We start from the raw sequence: 20,730 nt of genomic DNA, 5'->3' as shown, positions 1-20,730 counted from the left end.
CTGAGTTTTGCCTGGTGGTGCTTGTGATGTCTGGGGGTTTGCTGAAAGGGGAAGGGGAAGTAAGTGGAAGGGGTCTCTCGGTTGTTTTACTGGGAGCAAGAGCACTTTCTTGGAGGATGTGTTTGTTTAAGGGGAACATTCCTGTCCCTCTGAACCCTGCCTGTGCATTTTCAACAGTGGCAGCCTTTCTGCATGCTGGGCAGAAAACTGAGAAAAACTCAGACTTTAATAGCTTTTGTGCTGCCTGTCAGATTAGTAGCAAGATGGGTCTGGCGTCATCCTGAGGTAATGACTGAACAAACAACTGACCCCATTCCAAGAAGAGATCAGCATTTATCCTGCTATTAACTAAGACCTGAACAGTAACATTCTCTGGGCAATGTTGGAGCCACTCACATCGTAGTCGTTTCCCTTTGAAGATAATCATGTTTTAACTGAAAACACCTTCCGCGTTGAAGGCTGTTAAGAAAGCAAGTGGTAGTTTCACCTTTCTCACCTGCACAGACCTCCACACATGGTTGCCCAACCACTCCAAGCACCTTGGTTGAGGAGAACTGGTCATGGCTAGTTCATCTTTTCCTGTGTGTGTGTGTGTGTGTGTGTGTGTGTGTGTGCATCTAAGTGTGCATTGCTCACAATGCACACTACATCAAGGCTAAAGCACCCACAAACTTTAGATCTGCATAATTAGAAAGGAGATGTTAAAATGTATCTAGTATATGATTTGACATGTATTGATATATTTACTGTTTTTTTGATAAAAGGAACCATCAAATTTCAATGCTGAAGGAGGCTCATTTAAGCTGAAAAGGGTGACTCAATGTACCACAATTCATTAAGGTAAATTGAGCTGCCCATAAAAAATGTATTTTTATTTAAAAAAAGATAGCTAAAGAAAGAAGATGCTTGCTATCTGGTGGAAACGATCACAAAATGAAGTATTAGCCCGTTTTTTTAATCAATGTATATTTTCAAGAAAGATTTGTCAACCAGAACACTCACCCCTCAGTTCTTTTCACCAAGCTGGATGTGAAGCATTTCCCCACCCACAACAGCAACTATAGAGCAATCAAATCAATTGTTTTGTTTTGTTAAAGTACAGTTCTGCCAGCAATTTGAAAATTCTTTACGGCCATTGCCTGTAAAAAATTAAAGAGCTAGGAGACTTAAACCTTAAACGGCTCATTTTACCTGATGCCCCAATTTACCTGATGACACCCTATTTGTGCTGAGTACGCAGAACGAAAAAGTGTAACAAAGACAATCAATCAATAAAATTAAAATGAATGAAAAACAATCTTAGACCGAAAAAATATGCGATTTTGAGTATTTTAATGTTTCACATGTCATTATGTACCCATGGATTCTTTTCCCAACCTTTCTTCCTTTGGTAATACAACATTTCAGGTTGTAGCTCGAAATGTCGAATTCGGTAACTAAAAATCATGACGTTTCAACTTATTTTTCCCAGTCTTATTTTTTTTTGCCTAGCAATCTTATTCTAATTCAGTTTTTATTATATTTTACTACGACGACTGTTTTCTACAGTCATTGGTAGAAACTAATCGTCCTGTGACGTCAAACGGCTGCGACTTAACGTGTCACTTCCGCAGTGTGCTGGTGTTTACACACAGGAGAATTAATATTTTTAGAAGATGACGGTCAATAAAGCAGACAATATTAGCAGTATCCCCATCGACGGATTCAGCAATTTAAGAATAACGTCGTTATGGACTTTCTTCATGTCGGTAAGCTCAATTTTGTTTCCCCGATTCCAGCGGAGACTAGCAAACTACGCTTCAGCTATTACAGCTAACAGAAGTCTCTTTCAGTTTAATTCAAGTTTGGCAGCTCCATTAAAGCTCCATTAACGGTTGTGTATGTGTGTCTCTGTCTTGGTATGCAGGTGCAGTGGTCCGAGCCCTGGCTTATCGGTCTGCTGGTGTTTCATGCTGTGTGCTTGTTCCTGACTTTGCTCACCTGCAAGTATTACAGAGCTCAGATCTGCCACTTCCTGCTCGTAGGTACGTGTCACAAAACAAACTACACTGTTCAAAAAGAAGAAGGAAACTTGATAATCACGTTAAAAGTCTGTACTGGTATACGCTCTGTAATTTATTAAAAACAACTTTAGACAAGCGTCCATTATGCCATTATTGATCCATCTTTATCGGGTTTTTTTTTACCCAGATTTATATATACCCAGCTGTCTTATTATTTTAAATCCCAAACAAGCTTACTGCCTATTGTTAGCTGTAGCATCAGTCTCTCAATTAACATTAACAATGGGAAAATAGAGAATATTTGTATGACATTCATTCCCGTTTAGGCTTTCTTAGGCAAGTAAAATGTGCCTTTGATTTTATTATAATTTGGCGTCAGTAACATATGAGCTGCTTGGCCGAGAAATGTATGGCGTAAGATCAGATAAGTGGATCTCATGTTGTGTAGAAAGATGTCTCAGAATGTTGCTGGTGTTTCCACTCCCTACTTGAAATAATCATGTTAATCATGCAATAATCGATGCAGACATTAAAGCTAGCTGTTACTGTCAAATTAAGCAAGTCTTTGGACCGCTTCTCACCTCCCAAATCTCTCCCATGGCTCCCTTTTTATGGCAACACCAAATGTGCTTGTATGATGTTACTGATTTGCAGTCAGTTTGCATTTCCAGCACCTGCAAGCAATGATAAAGGAGTTGATAAACTCAGTGTTGTATGATTCTGATGAATTGGAAAAATTGGAACCAGCTCTCAAGTTCTCCGTTTCTCAATTTTTATTCCTAGTAAGTGGGAACTAAAACAATCCACTATTTGAGAGCGGAATTCTAAATCACACCAAATATGAAAGTTAAAAATTGAAATCAAAGGTTGATGCAACTTCCTTCATAATGTGCCTGAGTGGTGCTTCTGTGCATCCCTGACCATGCCTGGGCATGCTCCTGATGAGATTGGGGACTGTGCCTTTGGCTCCTGGACAATCTGTAGCATTATCTTACAGTAAATACAACAATTTGTAACATCCAGAGGTTCTCAGTTGTATTGTCTGGGAAACATGAAGGCCATTGAAAGGCATCGTCAAACAGGACAGCAATGACCCCATCCTATATGTGGTACGGCTCATATCATCGGCTGATATTTACATTGATTTTTATACATGTGTTTTCTGTTAATTGTTACTATTGACCTGCCATTAACTCATAAACCTAACTACCTGAATTACTGCTCAATTATTGATGTCATCAAGCACGATTTAAAACCACACATTTACACGGTCGCTAAAAGAGGGAAGGGTATGACTTTCAACATTTTGCTACAGGTCAGACACTTTAACCCGCACATTATTATCAATAATGGGAGCTTTTAATTCTAAGCATTGAAAATAAGATGTAAATGACTTAAAAGGCCTGGTTCTTTGTATCTACCATACAAATGTGTGGATAAAATAGAATAAAGTAGGATGAAAGTAACAGATAAACAGTGAAATTACAATAAGTTCCTGTTTTTTTAAACTATCTCAATTCAATTCAAATCTACGGAGCCCCTCTGATGACATGGCCCAAAAAAAAAAAAAAAAATTGTGGCCACAAAATACTACTTCGTGCCCTCGAAATACTTATTTGTGGCCACGAAATACTATTTCAAGGGCACGAAATAGGTATAACGTGCGCACGAAATGCTAATTTGTGGGCACGAATTGGGTATAACGTGGCAACGAATTACGCATTTGTGGCAACAAAATAGATAACATGTGCACATCATATTGATACAATTCCTGGACAGCTGCGTAGAGACATAAGCATAGGAGTAGGCTAAACCTATACACCATGGACAGAGACAGTATGATTGAGTTTTATTTTAGGCTGCGAATGAGCTACAAATGCAAAGCCTGGCAATGCAACGAACCATTATTACGGAGAGACATTTAAACAGGATATTGAGAGCCCAGTTGATTTACGGACGTAAGTACGACCTGGACGCCGGGATAGATTTTATTGTCAACCAACTGCAAGGGCCTGGGAAGGATCACGGTTATCGGTCAAGTGTTTCGTGCCCACAAATTAGCATTTCGTGCGCACGTTATACCTATTTCATGCCCTCGAAACAGTATTTTGTGGTCACAATTTATTTATTTTTTGCACCATGTCATCAGAGGGACTCCGTACAAATCTGCTGATCTGCTTTATGATCACATCACAGTCAGCACAATGAGCTAACAGAACTCTTTCTGTTATTTTACACATTTATTTATTACAGTTTAAGCCCAAAACAGCATTTCTTTCTCAAGTAGAAAAAGTGAAATGCCTTACTAAAATTGCACTTCTCTTTTATATTAAATTATCTCCAAATGTCTTTACACTGACAGAAAGAGGAGTTTCACTGGTCTGCCCCACTTACAACCAAAATGGGGTGTATTTGGCCCACAATTCGAAATGAATTTGACATCCCTGATGTATGTGGCATGATGATGATGATAGTATTAGAAACTGTTAACTGCTCTTTATATAGACTGACCTGGATTCATTACAAAATGCACTCATTAGCAGTAGTGCTAACATGTTAAGTAAAGCTTTAAGCACACAAAAAACCTACCAGTGTGTTGCTGAAACACTCTGAGAAGCGTAATTTTTTTCCATGTCAACCTAAAACACGTGAAAGCACCAAAGTCAGAAGAAGACCTCACAGTAGGGAAAATGGGACCATTTGATGCAGAGTAAGAATCCCTGCTGCGCACAAAACCAGCCAAGCAATGATGCAATCAGGAACCAGACTTTCCAACATTTCCAGTGTTTGTTATCTTAACTATCACCGTCTACAAATGCCTCTCAAAACTATGTCTGAAAAATGACATTTTTTGAACACTTTCTCATGGATAAACTGCAGAAACAAACCCCAACCCCTCATTTTTGACCTTGAAATCTCAGAAAACATATTTACTGGCTCATAGTGATGATGTAAAATAGTTACAGTTAAAAAGCGTAATGCTTCTTAACTTTAAGCCTAATTAATACTGATAAATCTCAAAGCTACCAGTTAACTTCATCATTATTAGTAAATCTGCTATACCTTTTACACGTTTTTTTCAGCTGTTTTTAAATGTAAATGACTTGATGTTTACATGTAGTACATGTAGTACCCGGCTTGGACAGTCTCGGTCGTTGTGTCCTTGGGCAAGACACTTCACCCGTTGCCTACTGGTGGTGGTCAGAGGGCCCGGTAGCGCCAGTGTCCGGCAGCCTCGCCTCTGTCAGTGCGCCCCAGGGTGGCTGTGGCTACAATGTAGCTTACCATCACCAGTGTGTGAATGTGTGTGTGAATGGGTGGATGACTGGATATGTAAAGCGCTTTGGGGTCCTTAGGGACTAGTAAAAGTGCTATATAAATACAGGCCATTTACCATTTATTTACCATTTACATGTGTAACCTGTGACTGATATCCCCTCTCTTTACAGTTGGCCTGGTTTATAGTGCTGAATATCTAAATGAGCTGGCTGCCAGAAACTGGAGGTAACACCATTGATCACCCATATTTTCTTTTACTACTGTTGCGCTAAATATTACAGGCGATATGTCAAAGCCAAGAAAATGTTCTTAAGCTTCACTGTTTCTTGCAGGTCCTTTTCAAACTTCCAGTACTTTGATTCCAAGGGCATGTTCATATCTTTGGTTTTCTCGATTCCTCTTCTTCTTAATGCTGTCATCATCGTGGTATGTTTGGCACTTGTTCTCGGCATATATGATTTTTTTTTTTTTAAAGAAAAAAAAAAATCGAACTCTCCCTCTACAATATACTTTGACAGATGGTGTGGGTGTACAGGACCTTTTCCACTATGACTGAGCTGAAGACCCTTCAGCTGAAGAGAAAGGCCCGCAGAGAGAAGAGAGAGAAGAATGACTGATCCGTCTCTGCATGTCCATAAATGGGCTTCATTTGGAGGAATTTGGACACTCGGATTTGCTAATCCCGAATTTTGGAAATGGAAAGTCAGTTCCATCGTATGACTTAAAAAGGATTTTTTCATTGATGTCGGTTAATTTGAGGAATGGGTGTCTTTTTTTGTTTTTTGGCTGTGACTGTTAAAAACCTGTGTACACTATGACATTTCTGAAGACCAAGGACACTTAGTGTTTTGTATTTAACGTGTGAAAGCATGTTAAAATGCACCCCCTCCCCTCAAAAAGACTATCGTTTTAATTGTCCAGGTGTCTGTTACCCTAAATGTTCATTTTGCTCATTTTTTGATTATCAATATATCAGTCATTTGCATCACTAGTTGCATGAAACTTGGCCAGGGTGTGTTTTTTAGGATTATTTTTAAAATTTAATGATCCCCTCTATAGTGTGGTGTGTAGCAGTGGTTCTCAAACTTTTCACAATGAGTACCACCTCATAAAATAAATGGCTCTTGAAGTACCACCCTTATGACCAACATTAAAGTACAGTAGTATAGGCCACATACAGTTTACACAGACAATTTTATTTCTTATATAAATGCTATTTATTTTAACTGTCATAAACAGGATGTGACAAGTGATAATAATAATAACAACTGTACTACATTAAAACATTCACAGCAGGTGGGATATCAAATCTTTAACTAATGACCTGATTGAAACCTGCTTCCGGGTCCAAACTACTCTGCATTTATTAAAGCTGTTGTGTTTTTAACATGTTGTAACACTTTGTATCTTGTTCTATTTAATCTGAACAAGCCCCTAAATAATTCAATGATCACTGTCGGCCTCTCACGGTTTTTATCATCACTATTCATTTTAAAGCTCAGTTTTTAAAACCTTACGATGTAACTACAACCCAGCCCATGCAGCAGTATATTAATGACTAACCTTATATTGCAGTTCTTCTCCTGACTGAAGTTCTGTCTGTTTAGCATGCGATTACATGGAAAATACACCGCTCTCAAGGCGCTGCTGCTGCGGTGCTACTCCCTTTACGGCCTGGGTGATGGTACCGCTCTCGAGCTCATGGAGAGCACACTCCTTGTTAGGAACAGATGAGAGCGGATTTCTCACGTCTTTCTCCGACAGCAGCAGGGAGCTGGTCTCACCAACTCCCTGCTGCTGGCCGCAAAGGGTTACCACTCACCCGCAGAAAAAGCAGATTGAATTCTCCTGACTACCAGGAGCTTCAGCATTCAGACAATAGTTCCCGACTCACCAGCAGCATCTCCCACGCCCCCACTGATTCTCCCAGGGGCCTCATCGATGGAGGCTAGGATCAGGGCACCGTGGAAAAGGGCTGTGTTTTTATCATCAGTGTGACTCGTGTCGCCTTTGCATACCTCCACAATGGTATATCATTTAATCTTAAGAAAGAAATTGGAGTATTAATGCCTTTCCCACCAGAAGAGCCCAAGCACCACAAGTGGTACGTGTACCACAGTTTGAGAAAGACTGGTGTATAGAAAAGGATATTGGCATATATGCCAACACTGTTTGCTCTCGTACCTTTTTTGTGCCCATTGAGTTCTATTATAATCATATATTTCAAATATACTGTGATCCTGACATGTTATAATGCTTTTCCCTTGAATACCTAATGGCATGAAAAATAGGTTTAGGATGAAATGAGCACTCTCATCACCGGATGTAGGCAAAACTCCAATGTGCAATAATTAATTAATTAATTACATGTGTCGTAAATATTTATGTAATTAATTATTTCCGATTTTAACTAATCATTGCCACATTTAATTAATTATTTAATGATGTATTTAATTAATTCATTATGGCAGTCCTGGCGTTTCATAGGAGTCAACTGTGCCAAAATGAATTAATTATATAATTATTTAAATGTGGCAATAATTAATTAAAATGTGGAATAAATAAATAAATAATGTGTCAATTAATTAAATATGTCAATGATTAATTAATTACATGTGTCGTAAATATTTATGTAATTGATTATTTCCGATTTTAATTAATTATTGCCACATTTAATTAATTATTTAATGGTGTATTTAATTAATTCATTATGGCAGTCCACAGGTCTAACCCTTTCACTCCTTTGATTTTTTTCCTCATACTTTTTTTTTTGCCTTTTTGTCAAGTCTGTCTTTGTCTTTGCCGTGTTCTCCTTCGTTTTGTACATAACTGTTTTGGGGGCAAATAAAATGCAAGTAGGGATTAAAACTTCAACTTTTGTTGCTACTCGTACCCACAATGCAATGCGCGAAAGTCACGTGGTCTGTCGATCTCCATTGTTCTTGTAAATGCAGTTGGAGAGAGAAAAAAGGACACCGATAGCGATTTTCCTTACTGAGGATTTTGCAACACTGGTCATTTCTGCACGATGAAGCCCACATCGAATTCAGACGAGGATGTTGCTGCAGTCTTGCAGTCTTCCGAAAGCAAAAAAGATAGCACTAGCAATGAAGAAGGGGAGGAATTTCTGCCAGGTAATGAGGAGCCTTGCAGCTCGTCTGAGGAGGAGAAGGAAGATCGAAAAAGTCAGTGGAGATCGAAAAATGGGGAAATCCTGTGGTGTCCCACACACGAGGAGACCCTGCCATATTTTCCTTCTTCCATTTTAACCCCAGGACCAACCCCTTACGCAATTGCTAGGATCAGCAGCCCCGTGAGTGCTTTTGATCTTTTATTTGCGGAGGACCTTATGCAGCTAATCCAGCATTTTACCAACCTGCAGGGGAAGAGGTCGATAAAAGATTGGAAGGACGTAGAAGAGGAGGAGCTGCGGGCTTACATGGGCCTGCTGATCCTGGCTGGTCTGTACAGGTCTCAACATGAATCTACAATAAGCCTGTGGGATGGGGTGACAGGACGTGTTTTTTTTTCTGCTACAATGGCACAAAAAAGATTCCAGCAAATTAATCAGGCCCTAAGATTTGACGATCGTCTTTCCCGTTCAGGTGGCAGGGAGAATAAATTGGGTCCTATAAAGGATTTATGGAGCAAGTGGAGTAGCCGCCTGCCCAAATTTTTTAATCCAGGGAGGGACATATGTGTGGATGAGCAGCTGGTCCCTTTTAGGGGCCGCTGTTCATTCAAACAATATATGCGCCTCAAACCTGCAAAATATGGGCTAAAGATCTGGGCCCTATGCGATGTGAAGACCGCCTATGCCTGGAGGCTGCAGTTGTACACTGGGAGGTCTGAATCAGCAAAGAGGCAGGTTAGTCAAGGAATGCAGGTGGTGCTTGATTTGACAGACGGACTGAAGGGCCACACAGTAACAATGGACAATTTTTTTACATCATTTCCTCTTGCAGAGGAATTGAGGAAAAGGAAGATGGCCCTGGTGGGCACTCTGAGGATTAACAAACCTGAGCTGCCCCCACAGCTGCTGAACATTCAACACAGAGAGTTAATGTCCTCTGTCTTTGCTTTTAGTCACAACGCTGCTTTGGTATCCTACGTGCCAAAGAAATCAAGAAATGTTCTCCTGTTGAGCACAAAGCACCGTGAGCCACAAGTCGAAAGCTCTGGCAAGAAAAAGCCCCAGATCATCCTGGACTATAACAAGTGCAAAGGGGCTGTGGATCATCTAGATCAGGTAAGCACAATTATACATCAATTATTTGCCAAATTATTTACTGTTACTCGTTGTTATAACTCTGAGAGTCCCATCAGTTATCTGATAACATAAATGTGATGATGATAGTTTGGATAGTTACAGTGGAGGTTGTATAAATCTATTCATGTCATCTGATCATTTCTCTTTATTTTGCAGGTTTGTGGCAACTACTCCTGCCGTCGGAGGACACGTAGGTGGCCCATGTGTCTGCTGTATCACATGCTTGATGTAAGCTGCTACAACGCTTTTGTCCTCTTCACTGCTGTGGACACAGAGTGGAACAGAGGAAAGGGACATATCCGGCGTCTGTACATAGACCAGGTTGGCAGAGCCCTTATCGCCCCGACCATGATGAAGAGAAACTACCTGCCTAGAACACCGTTCGCACTCAGCCTGGTCTTACAAGCCCAAGGCAAAGAGCAGCAGAAGCAGGTGAAAGAGGAAGAGCAGCAGGAAGAGCAGCAGGAAGAGGAGGAAGAGCAGCAGGAGGAGGAGTGGGAGTCGCCTTCCAAAAAGCGGATGCAGTGCGCATCGTGCAAACAGCGCAAAAGGATCATAAACAACTGCAGCAGATGTGGTGCCCCTGTCTGCAAAATCCATTTGAAAACACTTTGTGCTTTATGTTATAAAAAGTAAATTACATCTTTGTTCAGTTTGTTGTTGAGTTTGTTCAGCTCAGTTCAGTTTGTTTTTGCAAAAAAGTGTCATTGATCCAAAAATAATAATGCATCTAAATCAATGTTGTTATCAATTACTGACCTATTACTGTAATAACCTCATCCCAAATATTTTGTTTTGCAACCAATTTTTGGAAAATATTGCAGATTATGTTTTTTTCCAATAAAAAAACAGGGGCCTATATGACAATAATGGTATAGAAATATACAAATATTAATAAAAAAGAATAAAAAACATTATACCTATGGTTAGGTCTAAGGTTGCTGAAAAGATTTGATGTTAATAAAGTGGGGGGGGAAATTTATATATGACATTGTTATAACACATTTGTGAACGGGATCATGTGGGGTCCCGAGGGCAAAAGTTATCTTTTTTTTTTTTAAACTCTCATTGCTCCAAAAATAATAATGCATCCAAATCAATGTTGTCAATTATTGACCTATTCAAGACTGCAATTACCTCATGCCAAATATTCTATTTTGCAACTAATTTTTTGAAAAATATTGCAGATTATAGGTTTTTCCAGTTAAAAAACAGGGGTCTTTATGACATTAAGGGCATAGAAATATACAAATATTAATAAAAAAAAAAAAACTAATGAAAAACTGTATACCTATGGTTAGGTCTGAAGTTGTTGAAAAGATTTGATGTGAAAAAATTAATTCATTTATGATATTGCTATATCACCTGTTGCCTTGGGACCTTTCGGGGTCCCGAGGTTAAACTGTCTTTTAAAATTTTAAAGGTACTACAAGGGTTAAATTTAAGTCTTAATAAATTCCGTGTTCTTGCAGCTTTGTATCCCCAGATTGGTTAAACTTATCTGACATGTCAGTAGCTGTGGGAGGTTGGAGGGTCTCTGAAGTTCTATGAATTGTCAGTAGGGCCTCAGAGGGTGGAAACTGCAGGACACACTGTGTAATCAGATGTGCCAGTCCCCCAGTGCACAACAGGTTTCTTGCAAGCTTCAACTCCCCACACCTCTCGATCGTGCCAGGACTCTGCAGGACTTCAAAAAGCTCTGAGCACTGGCTCTTTTTCCTCAAGGGATGGGAAAGGCATAAATAGATGTGAATAATATTCACATTGTAGTTTCCTCTCTTTGCAAACAAAGTAACTGTACAAAGTTTTATTGTTTATTATTCCCACCTAGGAGCAAATGTAGCCCCCATTGCCACGAAGGAAGCTCAGGTTGAATCCTCAGCATTCGATGTGCCTGTATTGATGGATAAAGGTCAAATAGATTTAACATGTTTGCTGTTTTGTAGCATGAAAAATACAAAATTGTAAAAAAGGCAGAAACAACTAAAAAGTTTATGTGCAGGTTGGTGGTTTCAGTAAGTCTCTGGGAACGATGGTGCACCACTAGAAGGCAGTATTAGCTAAAATGACATGAGATGTGCAGCTGTCCATACTCGAGAGAATCATTCCTCTGTCCACACTACATTTTTATTCTTTTTTTTTTTATCTCTGCAAAGATTTGACAGGGTGTTTATCTTGGCTACAATGTTGTTTTAAATTTTATTTATATCACTCATTTGTTTTTCCGGGCGGATGAATCTTAATATATATATTGGCGTGCTTTGCCTACATTCATCTGTCAGCATCTATTAAGTTTTGGCAGTGAGCAGTTGGATCCATGGAAGTTATCTAAAAAGATGGGAAGGAAGAGGAACGGTGGTGTTGCACTGATAAAAGGTGGTGTTGTGAGTGTGTGGGTGTGCACACGTGAATCGAGATTGATCAAGACTCCGTCCCTTGTGCTGAAGGCTCCTCCAGAACAGCTGGTGAAACATTACAAGTTTCTCTGTGAAAGCAGGTGTTAAACTCACGTATGTATCGCCTGTGAGACTGCTTATCACAAGACTGTTACTACATTTTGAGGTACACCACAACTGATGCAACCATCTCATCTTATCCAGACACATGAGTCACATACAACTGATTAATGATTAAGTACCCTCCCTAGTTTCAGAAGGCCTTTTTCTTCTGCAGCAGAAGGCTAGAGTGAATGCTTTCCCTTGTTTAAATCTGGCTTCAGTTGGTGCGAATTTTGATGCCAAATTCACCAGTTAATGACTCTCACATATGGCTGCTTTCTTTTTGTCGTGTAGAACCGTATATTGCACAACATCCAGTCAGCTGCAGTCCTGCAAGTAAAAACACTTTGGATAAAAGAAGAAACATGCGTTAGAAGGAGATCTGAGGAGATTGTGCAAGTTATTGGACATCGATGCTGATGAACTGGTTAATATCAGTTTTGATGAATGACTTGTATTCTCCGCGGGTAATTAATCATGAAAATCTATGATTAAAGACAGGGAATAAACACAAAAATCCCTGATTTCTATTGCAGATGAACATCGTGCCTTTGTCAAAGGTGCCCGCTAGCCAAAGACACATTGACCCTTGATAACCTTTTTATTGAATATTGTAGAATGTTCTGTACATTGTACACTGATGGATGTAAATTAAGACAAACAACTGGTACAATGTCTACCAAATGTAATGAGCCGTTTATAAGGAAAATGTTGAATATAGTGAGTTAAAAACAGTATAGACACTTTAATAAACAGTTTGGGATTACTGCCGGGAAAATGACATATCAAAGATGAATCATGTATATGGATTATGGCATTAGGGCTGATGCTGAAGCTCACGCAGGATTTGAGGAATCAAAACTTTATGGCGAGAGCGTTGAAACATGAGTTATTCTAAATAGACTGATCAGCCACAACAGTAAAACTGCTGACAGGTGACGTGAATGTCACTGATCCCCTTGTTACTATGCAAAGTTCTGCTAGGAAAACTTGAGTCCTGCATTTATGTGAATGTACTGTGCTGTGCAAAAATCTTAAGCAATCCCTCTTTTCATTATTTTTGCCTGGAAAATGGCAAATAAATGCAACAACTTATTGTTGCAACTTATAAGTGAACAACTTATAAGTGAATAAACAGCATATATGGCGAAAATAAAGCCTGAAGATACTAATGAGGTTGCAATTTATTGACCACCTTTATTTTGAAATGTTCTTAGTCTTCAGAAATGGTTCTCCAGGCTATTTGAAGGACTTTCTAAGGTCTTCTTTGGATGTTTGCCACCTTATATGTTGTTCTCAGTCAAGATGATCAGTCAGGTTGCCAGTCAGACATCTTTCATATGATGCTTTATGTGGGATCAAACTCTGATGGTACCTTTCTGAATTTATAATTCCATCCATTTTGACAAGATCTCTAACACAACTGCCTGAAGTGCAGCCACAAACAATAACAGAGTCTGTGCTGTGTTTTACAGCTGGCTGATGGCTCTTACTTTTGTACCTCTCTTCTGACATTCTCCATACATTGAATGATGATTTGAATTAAAAAAAATTTGGATTTATCTGTTCAGTACATTTCTTGTGTAACTTTTCATTCTTTTACTTCCTTAAGTTTGGTTTCTTGACAGCCACCGTTCCACCAAGACCCTTTATGATGAGGCTTCAGTAAACAGTAGATGATCAACTGAAGGGCCAGATGCATTTTGAGTTTTGCCGAATTCCTTCCTGTTTCTTAAGGATGTATCTTTTAGATTTAGATTGTTTTGTATTTTGTTTTGGGGGGTTTTCTCAGTAGTCATACTTTCTTTGTCTTCTGCTTGTCCAGGTACCTCAAATCTGAAGGACACAGTGCACATTGTGGTGAAATATGCCAATTATCCCGCTAATAGCTCTTTGGGATTCACCTTGTTTGTACACATATACTATTTTTTCCTGGCATCATTATCTTTAACATCATTTTTTGTAGATTTAACTAAAGAAATGGGAACAAATTATGTGTTTTTATGACAGGCTGCAAGTATCTGGAGTATACAGGTATAAAGATTTAAAGTTGGTTCTTTGCTAATTTGTCTTCTGGACACAACACTGGTGTCCCTTGAGTTGATGCTCAAGTGATTGATATGTCACTGTTAAATGAATTAACAAATAAAACATTCATCTGAAAATGGTCAAGTACAACAATGGACTGAAAATGAGTGAAAAACCAGCCAATGTCCAAAGCAAACCTTTGAAAGACCTTCAGAACACCTGGAGAACTATTGCTCAGGACCAATGGAAAAGTTACAACAAATTCTGGCTCCTCAGAGGCAAAATATAATGAACTGAGGGGTGACGCAAGACCTTTTCCACAATAATGTACTCTGTTGTTTACTATCCAACTAAACAATGTTGCAGAAGAAGCTTGTCACACATAGAAACAGCATTCCCTGATGGCAGTGGACTTACCCGGCAGGAACTTGGGCCTTCTACATTGCAGCAACTCTTCAAACATAATGATCAGTGAAAAGTGTTCAACCCTACTACAAGTTTTCCAGATCCCAATCCACTGCACAGAAGCCATTGTCTCAGCGTCGCACTGTTGACAGAACAATTCAGTGCAACAATGCCTCCATAACCTCCTATTCAAAATAAATGAATGGGCGGTCCTGGCACTTCTCAGCAGCTTCTTTTGTCATGGATAACATGACGGCATGTTTTGAGAGACTGAATACTGCTTCAAAAATAACTCAACAATATGTGCTCGAGACATGTGAGAGTCAAGGGTTAGTTTACATTTTTGGGGAGAGGTTCCCGAGGCAGAAAGTTGCAATCGATGCCTCTGAACTAAATTTTAAAGTCCCTCTAAAAGCAAAGAGAATACACTGCACAGCTTGGCACATCGAGAATGAATACAAGTGTGGAAATGATCGGCTTTACTGTCACCATCATTCTTACGTCTACAGAATGAGGTTACATTGCAAGGGTGTGTCTGTGAAGGTTCTCAGTCATCCAGGTCATCGTAGTCAAAGGAGCTTGCAAAGAAAAGCGTCTGGACTTCTTTAAGTTACTTGAAGACGTTTCACCTCTCATCCGAGAAGCTTCTTCAGTTCTAAGGTCACATAGTGGAGAGTCCCAGATATAGGGCTTTGGAGCGTGATGTCACGGGGGGTGGGCGTGGAAAGGATTTTGGCCCGATCTGCCATTTTGGGGGTCTAGCGCAAGTGAAAAGGGAGCGAAGTCACACACACCAGCCATGGTTCGTATTTGCTGTGTGGTCGGCTGCAATGTTCGATCACACGACCGGCAAGAGAATAAGGTTGAAAATGGTTTATCTTTTCATTCAGCAGCTCGTGTATTGATGTTACCAAACGAAGGCGTCTAGCCTGGATAGCAGCTGTGAGACGAGCTGACGTGCAGTTCTCTTCCATCTCCAAATATCTGTTGGTGCTCCAGACATTTTCATTCCGGTAAGTTCTAAATATGTTCATATCACTCTTTATAGCCTATTAGTTTTATTTTCTATGCGCTCTGAGGTCATAGCAAATTAGAACAAACATCCTACTGAGTGATTTTGCAGAACTACCTTCTATCTATAGAGATGCTAATTATTTGGCATTATTGCAGCAAACCAGCCTATGAAATGGATGAAACATCGTGACTGGGTTCCAGCGCTACACAAGGGACCTGCTGCAAACATACCACCATGCCAATCAGATTACTTCTTCCATGTGAGGGTGAAGAGGGGACCCTTCTGGATAAGATGGTGAAGGTTTGCTGCGTTTTGGTGAACAGTGTGATAATAAAACCAGGGAAGAATGAAACCTGCTCCTGTTAAATATTCTTAAGTCTTGTGCTGTTAAAATTGCTGTATTTTTTCAAAAGATACAGTAAATAATGTTAGTAGTGGGTGATGTCATGTAAACACTCATGATTTTGTGTAAACATTTTGTCATTTGTAAACTATAAATGACATGGATTCTACATTGTAACTGATGTGATGTTCTATAAGGTGGTTTCAATAAAAAAAAAAAAGAGGCAAAAATTAGTTTGTTTCTTTATTCAACTTTTGAACAGTGGTACTCAGTCAGTATATATTCAGTAAATGCAAATTATTTACACGGCAGTGCACTACAGGCATAAATCTAGACCCCTAGATAAAACATTATGGGTCATTCCCACAACCCACAGCTTTACTGTGTTCCAGCAAAGTATCCAATAGCAGTGACAACTCCTCCAAAGTAGCAGGTGGGATTTTTCTGTTTTGAGGACAGCTCCTTTTACCTGTCACTACAGATGGTCTGTTTAGGTTTTGATCAAGAGCCTTTTTTTGGGCAGCTGAAGAGGAGAAGTCTATCTTATGGCCAACCTCTGGCTGTATCTTGGTCATATTACCCAGCAAAACCCAGTATGCAGGTTCATCTGTAACAGTCCTTGTGCCACGGATCAACACTGTTGCTTCTACATTAAACAGAAGAGCAGCGACATGGCTGCAGGTCTCTGCGACTCCGGCCATACAGGTGCAGTGGGCGGCTTCAACCTTCCCTGTGATGCTCACAGTGACCCATGGCTGCAATGCTGGTTCATTCAGTCTTTGAGAGTGCAGCACCTGAAACACACACAGACAAAGTTCATTTAAAGACAAGAACTATGAGCCAAGGCCGACGTAAATGTTCAAATTCAAATTTTATTTGTCACGTACGCAGTCATACACAGTACGATATGTAGTGAAATGCTTGGTGAAATGTGTCTACTTTATCATAAATGTAACAAAGTGTTTAGAAAGTTAGCACATACATGTAATTTTTCATTTCTTTATGTGTCCATCTATAGAACGCTGCATGTTATAGTGTAAATCTGCCTGCAGAAAATGAACCTAAAGTATGTACCGGTAATGCAAGGATGTCATCACTTTAGAGATGGAGAAAGCATAAAGTGACAATTATGAATCCCTTAATATGATAAGGAGATTCTGCAGGTCATTGATCAATATATAAAATTAAAATAAATTGTATTTTTAGTGACACAAGATACAAACATGGAAGCAAGATGTTTAATTAGGATTATTTATAATAAATATGAATAAATTAGTGCAATTTCTTTAACCATAAAGAATAACAATCCTTCAGGAGAATGTCACATCAATGCACTGAACTCGCTATGTTATCCACCTAACAGCCTCCACATGTTCTCACTGTAATTTCCCCTCATGAATGAATTTATGCTGCACTAATCTGAATGTTTGCAAGGAAATCAAACGCATTTCACTCGCAGTACTCGAGCTGACTTACCTTTGCTTGAATGACGACTTGTACGCGCTGATTCCACAGATAAGGTACGAAAATATGTCAGGCTACGTCAGTAGCGGTTGGTCTTCAGGGTTTCTACTCCACGGCCGTATTTCATACGGGTCCACATTTCCAATGCACGCTATTTTCTGCAAGTACCGCTGCGTCGCCTCTGAATGAAATCGGTCTCTATACAGTTCACTCTCTTTTGAGCTGCTTTTAAGCATCTTTCTTGTAGTCGTCGTTCCAACACAGTGTGTTTGGTTTGATTCGTAGACCCCGAAAATGGCGCTGCGCTCCCATAATGCATTGCGGCATGACGTCAACTCCAAAGCCCTATAGGGCCTAGTGGGAGTATCCCCCCACAGGGGGACAAAAGGACCCCCTGATGATCCTCTAATCGCCTGAGCCAAGGTGTGAAACTGGGTGTGGGTCCCAATCAGCCAGTCAGACTCAGCAGTCCATCTGCATCTTAAGGATAAAGGACACTCTTTCGAGGATGCCAATGTTCACATTTTGGACAGAGAGGACAGATGGTTTGAAAGAGGATTGAAAGAAGCCATCTATGTCCACTGTGAGCGACCATCTTTGAACAGAGGCGGTGGTTTACGACACCAACTGTCTGCCATCTATAATCTAGTTTTGAGATCCCTTCCCAGATGCCTTAACGCCCACTCACATCCTGGGCCATCTGATCTCAGGAATTCGCATGATAAGGTGGGACCAGGTTTCACAATGAACTCACCCGAAACTCTGGCTGATTGGGACCCACACCCAGTTTCACACCTTGGCTCAGGCGATTAGAGGATCATCAGGGGGTCCTTTTGTCCCTCTGTGGGGGGATACTCCCACTAGGTTTATATCTGGGACTCTCCACCATTTCACCTTAGAACTGAAGAAGCTTCTCGGATGAGAGGTGAAACGTCTTCAAGTAGCTGAAAGAAGTCCAGACGCTTTTCTTTGCAAGCTCCTTTGATTGCAAGGATGTGTTGGACAGATTAGTCAAAAAATTTGAATGTATGTGTTTTTGTGTGGGTTGGGTTTTTTTTTTACTCTTTTTCTTGATGCTAAATTTTCAGCAGTGTCACATTCTCATGTTAAAAGGTGAAGAATTCATGTGTCTTATCTGTATGTGGTGTGATTGTTTTTTATTCCTACAGCAGTACATAAATCATACTGAGTTGAATGCCTTTAAAACTAAGTATACACAATTATACATTTTCTTTCCTTTTTTTCTTTTTATTTCTTTGTTTATATTTTGCAGTATGCAAAGTTTTCCTTGGTAAACACTCTTTGGGTTTTTTGTAAAATGCGTGGCATGATAGGGAGTCAAATCCCCGACCTGTATTGTTATTTCAGTCTTTCACCACCACGGATAAGATCCACCTATTTGTAAGAGAAGTCTCTGAGTGAAGCTTCCCTGTCAGGATTGATTTTAAACCTGTAAAGAAAACTTCAGACTCAAAGACGTGACCTACAGTAGGTTTCATTTATTTTATGTTTTTGATTACGGAGCCAGCTGGCAGCAGACACAGAGAGACTTTTTTTATTATTTCATAAAAAATGGCAATAAACAGATGTTCTGTAGCACAAAATGGTTGCTTAAAGTTTATATCTGGAGAACAGAAAGGAAATGATCTCAAATGATGCCAGAGCTTTCAGTGTTCTCTCTCGTTCTTTCTATACAGTTTATGTTGGCCCCAGCTGCACTTCTCAACATCTGCAGTTGACTGGGTAAGATGTTTGGCACCTACTACGTTGTTACTACAGTGTTTTGCTCATTAGGGACAGTTCCAACCACTTTTACGTAAACCTTGCAAGTTCATCAATGTACATTCCTCAACTGCAGCTGAACATAAATATAGATTAAGCGAGACATCAAATAATTTAGTGTACAACCCCCCCGCCCCAACACAAACACACACGCGCACACACTTGTTTCTGCACAAGAGGATTTATGTCAGTTTCGACGACAAACCAGCAGTTTAGTCATAGCTCATAACATCATGAAATGATGTATACAATATGTTATTCAAAATGTCTTTAATAGATATGAACCAGTGTTTTATTGATCCTATGTGGCTTTACAGTTAATAAATAAAGACTGCATGAACATACTCAGGGGCTGGGGGATGTAACAGTTATTTTTTGCTGAAAACGTAGGTTGTATAAATGTCTTCAGAGTGTAGGGGAAGGTTTTTGATGACCAAATGGTATGTCTCCCTAGACCAGACCTTCCCAAAGTGCCCCCCCTAGGGGGGCGCAGAGCCTTGGCAGGGGGGCACAGGATGAAAAGGGGGGGAAAAAACAAAACGCTTGGACACTGCTAGCACGGGCGCCTACAGAAACGCAAAGCAGGAGATGAAGCATAGCTGAATATGTTTCCAAACCAACTTCATTCTAAGCCAAAGACTAGAAAATATGGTGAAGCATTTCTTCCCTTTGGTTTCACCTGCACAAGTGCCGAGGTAGGTCTCCCCTGCAGAATTGGTTTTCCCTTCATCGGGAGCAGCGCTGGGCTGTTTAAATCACGGACAAACAGCATCCCACATTCGTGATTTTTAGTTCACAAACACTTCTTGTAATGACTAACTACTACTGTGTTTAAATCCATTTTGCACAGAGAGGTATTTTTTTGAAAAATGTATTGACAGCAATGTTGAATATTATTACACAGGAAAAAAACAACTACACGTAAAATAATCACACCGTGAAGCCTCTGCCTTTGTAAATGGAGGGACATTAACTGCGTGTGTATGTAAGCGTGTAAAAACTGAAAAACTTTATATATTCTCTTAAAATGATCCAAAATACATAATATTGATTTTATACAGTTGGACAGATGCTGCAACATTTTGTCGATTGAGGCTATTCCAGGTCAAATTTGGCAAGGTGGATTTTAGATCAGGAAAACTATGAATTCCAATTCTGTGTCTATTGATGGGAGAGTGGATAGAGAGTTCACTGCCACTGCCATGAGAACTGTCTGCGTGTTCCTGCAGAGACAAGAACCTGCTGTTCTTTGAAGGTTTGTAGGGGAATTTTGTAATGATGAAATAGTAAAACAGCACAGGACTGGTCATATATGGTGCATGTAAGTAAGGAACAGAGGTCAAGCAGAGGTAAGAAGGTGCCTTGATGCTGATATGAGATCTGAACCTGCTCATAATTTAGACAAGATTCAGTATAGAGGTTTCTCAGGTGCATCATGCCTGTTGTTTTGGCTGCTGCACTTTTTTCCCTTCTCATCTTTTCGGACAGTTTTTTCCACTAATGAGACTATACTCGGAGCCTATAGAGGTTCCACAGAAAGTCCAGGTTCTCCACATCAATATCTGCCATTGCCAGAAGGTTAGCTGTGTCTCCCAGCACAGTCTCAAGAGCATGGAGGAAATTCCAGGAGAGGCAGTTACTCT

General features: G+C 39.9%; 1 protein-coding gene across 1 annotated transcript; it reads left to right on the top strand.

Annotated features, from left to right (window-relative positions):
* Positions 1 to 1,582: 1,582 nt before the first annotated feature.
* tmem18 (transmembrane protein 18) lies at positions 1,583 to 8,156 on the top strand. Its single transcript, XM_086264102.1, has 5 exons — positions 1,583 to 1,748; positions 1,907 to 2,024; positions 5,453 to 5,507; positions 5,615 to 5,708; positions 5,801 to 8,156. The coding sequence occupies exons 1-5, from the start codon at positions 1,656 to 1,658 to the stop codon at positions 5,897 to 5,899; spliced, it is 459 nt and encodes a 152-aa protein (XP_086120228.1). The 5' UTR covers positions 1,583 to 1,655; the 3' UTR covers positions 5,900 to 8,156.
* The last annotated feature ends 12,574 nt before the right edge of the window (positions 8,157 to 20,730 follow it).

Source organism: Aulonocara sp. 'chitande type north' Nkhata Bay, linkage group LG15, assembly GCF_057382095.1.
Source record: "Aulonocara sp. 'chitande type north' Nkhata Bay isolate Kocher_YH1m ecotype deep benthic linkage group LG15, A_spYH_male_GT1.1, whole genome shotgun sequence".
In the NCBI taxonomy this organism is placed as follows: domain Eukaryota; kingdom Metazoa; phylum Chordata; class Actinopteri; order Cichliformes; family Cichlidae; genus Aulonocara; species Aulonocara sp. 'chitande type north' Nkhata Bay.
Note: the sequence above shows the minus strand (reverse complement) of the source record. Positions and strands in the feature narration are given on the sequence as shown.

What these genes read in the sequence shown, in the direction of transcription:
- tmem18 (XM_086264102.1), top strand. Translation starts at nt 1,656, where the DNA reads ATGACGGTCAATAAAGCAGACAATATTAGCAGTATCCCCATCGACGGA. An exon ending in CTGCCACTTCCTGCTCGTAG is followed by an intron (nt 2,025 to 5,452) that starts GTACGTGTCACA and finishes CTCTCTTTACAG; the next exon opens with TTGGCCTGGTTTATAGTGCT. An exon ending in TTAATGCTGTCATCATCGTG is followed by an intron (nt 5,709 to 5,800) that starts GTATGTTTGGCA and finishes ATACTTTGACAG; the next exon opens with ATGGTGTGGGTGTACAGGAC.